Raw genomic sequence first — 5,671 nt, 5'->3', positions numbered from 1 at the left:
ACTTCGGGATTGGCTCCTCGGCCGCCTTGGTACACATGCCACGACCTGCCAGCCGGACCGAACCTCGCGCTAGCATGGCGGGTGCGACGGCGGGCCCAGCCAGGCTGCCGCTGAGGGACGGCCGACCTGGTTCAGCTGGGCCATCAGGGCGGCCGCCAGCGGCCGAGGGGAGACTACCCGCGGGCCTAGAAGGCCCACGCGCAGGGAGGGGGGCCGGGATGTGAGGCCCTAGGTTAGAAGCCGGTTAAGCGACTCGATCATCAACATCGCCGCCATCGCATCGCATCGAGATCGCACACTCTAAAAAAAAGATAAAAGTGCTGGGTGGGTGGGTGTGCCCATGCACTGGCGCTCTCCTCAACTTCTCGGGACTCTCAATGGACCAGCTTACCCATCGTTCGCTGCGCACACACTAGTAAACAACTTCTCGGGACTCTCAAATGGACCAGTGCGCTGCACACACTAGTAAACAACTCCTCGGGACTCTCAATGGACCAGCCTATCCATCGCGCGCAGCGCACACACTAGTAAACAACTTCTCGGGACTCAATGGACAGGGCAAACGGGGGCGTAGTAAACACAAGTGTAACAGAGCGGCTACTGGAACATCTCAGCTTCTGGGGATGTGGAGAGACCCCCGCCCGGGCCCCGCACCCGCCCGCTGCTGTCCCATTGCACTTCTAAGGTCTACCTAAGGCGGATTGAGATCCATGTTGCCGTGCCAGTCGTGGCCGCTGCTCGAGATGTCGCAACCGGTGAAGGTATGTTTGCCATCGTTGCACGAGCAGTCCACGCTATTGTCACCAACGTACGGGATGTCGACGTGGACGTGGCACTGGGTGGCGCCGACATTGAAGTTGCACTTGAAGTCTAGGCCCGTTGCCGTGCCATCCGTTCCCCGGCCGGTCATCACAAGTCTGCCCTCCGCGTTGGTTGTGCACCCGCACTTTGAGTTGTCGCTGCCGCAGCCAGAGCCCCCGTACTCAAACTGGACGCCGCTGATGGTCAGACCCGGCCACGGCCTGACAGTGTAGTCCACGTGAAAGTCGCTATCCAGACGGCGCATGCTGGGACGACTGCCATCACTGTGCTGGCGTGCAGGAGTGTTCTGAGCTGGTGCATCGATGTCGACAGGGGCTGCAGAGGTAGTGTCGAAGGACAGAGCAACGAGAACGGCGGCGACGGTCGACTTGCACAGCATTTTCGTTTCTGCGAGCGCGAGCACGGGGTGAGACCTGAGTTGAAGGTGTGGCTTATGGCGGCTCGCGTGCGGAGAGGGCGGTGGCGGTGGGCGTGGTGGGCGAGTAGAGCAGGCGGACCTGTTGTCGTCTGTCCCGGCAAAGCAAGCGTGAGTCTGGTGGTGAGACCGTGGTGGGTAATCCTTGTCCGACAAACAAGGGTCTCTCCAGGTTCTCGAGGCACCACCAGACCCACACGCAGGGAAGGGAGGGTGGGAGGGAGGGGGGTGCGGAGGGAGGGAGGGAGGCAGGGAGGCAGGGTCAGTTTTTTATTTCTTGTTATGGCGGTGGGCAGCGCGCGCGTGAACAGAGCTCCAGGCCCCAACCAAATGATGTGTGGTGTTAGAGAGTTGACAGTTGTTTGTTTGGTTGGTCTTGCTAATTGGGGCTTTTGGAAAAATGCTCTCCAAAGGACTTGAGTTGTAAATTCACCGGGCATGACCGGGGACGCTCACTGGCTCGTCCCGGGATGCGGCAAAAGAATTTTCGGAAAGCAGCGAGAGGTCACCGCGACGTGGAGCCTCGTTGGCGGCCGGGGTCTCGAGTAAAGGTCGTACTCGAGTACGAAAGCCGGCAGTTAGTATGACGCAACAAGGTCAAACAAAGGAGAGCAGAACGCGCCCACAGCCACACGTGACTGACACGATGGAGGGAGAACAACATCTCTCTCTCTGGAGGGAAGAAACTCATGTGACACAGAGAGTCACGCGGGACAATCATTAGATGTAAATGCAATTCGTCCTCGTGTCCGGCAGCGGATTCCTTCTTGAGTACTTTTATTTACAAAAGGCAACTCTAATTACAACTGCAATGTGCTCGCCGATGGCTGATGCCATCGTCTACCAGCGCGTGCTGGGTGGGTGTGCCCATGCACTGGCGCTCTCCTCAACTTCTCGGGACTCTCAATGGACCAGCTTACCCATCGTTCGCTGCGCACACACTAGTAAACAACTTCTCGGGACTCTCAAATGGACCAGTGCGCTGCACACACTAGTAAACAACTCCTCGGGACTCTCAATGGACCAGCCTATCCATCGCGCGCAGCGCACACACTAGTAAACAACTTCTCGGGACTCAATGGACAGGGCAAACGGGGGCGTAGTAAACACAAGTGTAACAGAGCGGCTACTGGAACATCTCAGCTTCTGGGGATGTGGAGAGACCCCCGCCCGGGCCCCGCACCCGCCCGCTGCTGTCCCATTGCACTTCTAAGGTCTACCTAAGGCGGATTGAGATCCATGTTGCCGTGCCAGTCGTGGCCGCTGCTCGAGATGTCGCAACCGGTGAAGGTATGTTTGCCATCGTTGCACGAGCAGTCCACGCTATTGTCACCAACGTACGGGATGTCGACGTGGACGTGGCACTGGGTGGCGCCGACATTGAAGTTGCACTTGAAGTCTAGGCCCGTTGCCGTGCCATCCGTTCCCCGGCCGGTCATCACAAGTCTGCCCTCCGCGTTGGTTGTGCACCCGCACTTTGAGTTGTCGCTGCCGCAGCCAGAGCCCCCGTACTCAAACTGGACGCCGCTGATGGTCAGACCCGGCCACGGCCTGACAGTGTAGTCCACGTGAAAGTCGCTATCCAGACGGCGCATGCTGGGACGACTGCCATCACTGTGCTGGCGTGCAGGAGTGTTCTGAGCTGGTGCATCGATGTCGACAGGGGCTGCAGAGGTAGTGTCGAAGGACAGAGCAACGAGAACGGCGGCGACGGTCGACTTGCACAGCATTTTCGTTTCTGCGAGCGCGAGCACGGGGTGAGACCTGAGTTGAAGGTGTGGCTTATGGCGGCTCGCGTGCGGAGAGGGCGGTGGCGGTGGGCGTGGTGGGCGAGTAGAGCAGGCGGACCTGTTGTCGTCTGTCCCGGCAAAGCAAGCGTGAGTCTGGTGGTGAGACCGTGGTGGGTAATCCTTGTCCGACAAACAAGGGTCTCTCCAGGTTCTCGAGGCACCACCAGACCCACACGCAGGGAAGGGAGGGTGGGAGGGAGGGGGGTGCGGAGGGAGGGAGGGAGGCAGGGAGGCAGGGTGAGTTTTTTATTTCTTGTTATGGCGGTGGGCAGCGCGCGCGTGAACAGAGCTCCAGGCCCCAACCAAATGATGTGTGGTGTTAGAGAGTTGACAGTTGTTTGTTTGGTTGGTCTTGCTAATTGGGGCTTTTGGAAAAATGCTCTCCAAAGGACTTGAGTTGTAAATTCACCGGGCATGACCGGGGACGCTCACTGGCTCGTCCCGGGATGCGGCAAAAGAATTTTCGGAAAGCAGCGAGAGGTCACCGCGACGTGGAGCCTCGTTGGCGGCCGGGGTCTCGAGTAAAATAAAGGTCGTACTCGAGTACGAAAGCCGGCAGTTAGTATGACGCAACAAGGTCAAACAAAGGAGAGCAGAACGCGCCCACAGCCACACGTGACTGACACGATGGAGGGAGAACAACATCTCTCTCTCTGGAGGGAAGAAACTCATGTGACACAGAGAGTCACGCGGGACAATCATTAGATGTAAATGCAATTCGTCCTCGTGTCCGGCAGCGGATTCCTTCTTGAGTACTTTTACAAAAGGCAACTCTAATTACAACTGCAATGTGCTCGCCGATGGATGATGCCATCGTCTACCAGCGCGTGCTGGGTGGGTGTGCCCATGCACTGGCGCTCTCCTCAACTTCTCGGGACTCTCAATGGACCAGCTTACCCATCGTTCGCTGCGCACACACTAGTAAACAACTTCTCGGGACTCTCAAATGGACCAGTGCGCTGCACACACTAGTAAACAACTCCTCGGGAGACTCTCAATGGACCAGCCTATCCATCGCGCGCAGCGCACACACTAGTAAACAACTTCTCGGGACTCAATGGACAGGGCAAACGGGGGCGTAGTAAACACAAGTGTAACAGAGCGGCTACTGGAACATCTCAGCTTCTGGGGATGTGGAGAGACCCCCGCCCGGGCCCCGCACCCGCCCGCTGCTGTCCCATTGCACTTCTAAGGTCTACCTAAGGCGGATTGAGATCCATGTTGCCGTGCCAGTCGTGGCCGCTGCTCGAGATGTCGCAACCGGTGAAGGTATGTTTGCCATCGTTGCACGAGCAGTCCACGCTATTGTCACCAACGTACGGGATGTCGACGTGGACGTGGCACTGGGTGGCGCCGACATTGAAGTTGCACTTGAAGTCTAGGCCCGTTGCCGTGCCATCCGTTCCCCGGCCGGTCATCACAAGTCTGCCCTCCGCGTTGGTTGTGCACCCGCACTTTGAGTTGTCGCTGCCGCAGCCAGAGCCCCCGTACTCAAACTGGACGCCGCTGATGGTCAGACCCGGCCACGGCCTGACAGTGTAGTCCACGTGAAAGTCGCTATCCAGACGGCGCATGCTGGGACGACTGCCATCACTGTGCTGGCGTGCAGGAGTGTTCTGAGCTGGTGCATCGATGTCGACAGGGGCTGCAGAGGTAGTGTCGAAGGACAGAGCAACGAGAACGGCGGCGACGGTCAACTTGCACAGCATTTTCGTTTCTGCGAGCGCGAGCACGGGGTGAGACCTGAGTTGAAGGTGTGGCTTATGGCGGCTCGCGTGCGGAGAGGGCGGTGGCGGTGGGCGTGGTGGGCGAGTAGAGCAGGCGGACCTGTTGTCGTCTGTCCCGGCAAAGCAAGCGTGAGTCTGGTGGTGAGACCGTGGTGGGTAATCCTTGTCCGACAAACAAGGGTCTCTCCAGGTTCTCGAGGCACCACCAGACCCACACGCAGGGAAGGGAGGGAGGCAGGGAGGCAGGGTGAGTTTTTTATTTCTTGTTATGGCGGTGGGCAGCGCGCGCGTGAACAGAGCTCCAGGCCCCAACCAAATGATGTGTGGTGTTAGAGAGTTGACAGTTGTTTGTTTGGTTGGTCTTGCTAATTGGGGCTTTTGGAAAAATGCTCTCCAAAGGACTTGAGTTGTAAATTCACCGGGCATGACCGGGGACGCTCACTGGCTCGTCCCGGGATGCGGCAAAAGAATTTTCGGAAAGCAGCGAGAGGTCACCGCGACGTGGAGCCTCGTTGGCGGCCGGGGTCTCGAGTAAAGGTCGTACTCGAGTACGAAAGCCGGCAGTTAGTATGACGCAACAAGGTCAAACAAAGGAGAGCAGAACGCGCCCACAGCCACACGTGACTGACACGATGGAGGGAGAACAACATCTCTCTCTCTGGAGGGAAGAAACTCATGTGACACAGAGAGTCACGCGGGACAATCATTAGATGTAAATGCAATTCGTCCTCGTGTCCGGCAGCGGATTCCTTCTTGAGTACTTTTATTTACAAAAGGCAACTCTAATTACAACTGCAATGTGCTCGCCGATGGCTGATGCCATCGTCTACCAGCGCGTGCTGGGTGGGTGTGCCCATGCACTGGCGCTCTCCTCAACTTCTCGGGACTCTCAATGGACCAGCTTACCCATCGTTCGC

At 58.0% G+C, this 5,671-nt stretch overlaps 3 protein-coding genes across 3 annotated transcripts; all 3 read right to left on the bottom strand.

Moving 5' to 3' along the window:
- Positions 1–691: 691 nt before the first annotated feature.
- Positions 692–1,201, bottom strand: EMIHUDRAFT_252054 (hypothetical protein; the record flags this gene model as incomplete). The annotated part of the gene is made up of 1 exon (XM_005789945.1): positions 692–1,201. The coding sequence occupies one exon, from the start codon at positions 1,199–1,201 to the stop codon at positions 692–694; it is 510 nt and encodes a 169-aa protein (XP_005790002.1).
- A 1,256-nt stretch (positions 1,202–2,457) lies between these two features.
- Positions 2,458–2,967, bottom strand: EMIHUDRAFT_122369 (hypothetical protein; the record flags this gene model as incomplete). The annotated part of the gene is made up of 1 exon (XM_005789944.1): positions 2,458–2,967. The coding sequence occupies one exon, from the start codon at positions 2,965–2,967 to the stop codon at positions 2,458–2,460; it is 510 nt and encodes a 169-aa protein (XP_005790001.1).
- A 318-nt stretch (positions 2,968–3,285) lies between these two features.
- EMIHUDRAFT_373151 (hypothetical protein) lies at positions 3,286–4,708 on the bottom strand. Its single transcript, XM_005789943.1, has one exon. It carries the CDS (start codon positions 4,599–4,601, stop codon positions 4,227–4,229), a length of 375 nt encoding a protein of 124 aa, XP_005790000.1. The 5' UTR covers positions 4,602–4,708; the 3' UTR covers positions 3,286–4,226.
- Between the last annotated feature and the right edge of the window lie 963 nt (positions 4,709–5,671).

Source organism: Emiliania huxleyi (assembly GCF_000372725.1).
Source record: "Emiliania huxleyi CCMP1516 chromosome Unknown EMIHUscaffold_1238, whole genome shotgun sequence".
Taxonomy (NCBI): Eukaryota; Haptophyta; order Isochrysidales; family Noelaerhabdaceae; genus Emiliania; species Emiliania huxleyi.
The sequence above is the reverse complement of the archived record's forward strand: the minus strand, read 5'-3'. Positions and strand labels throughout refer to the sequence as shown.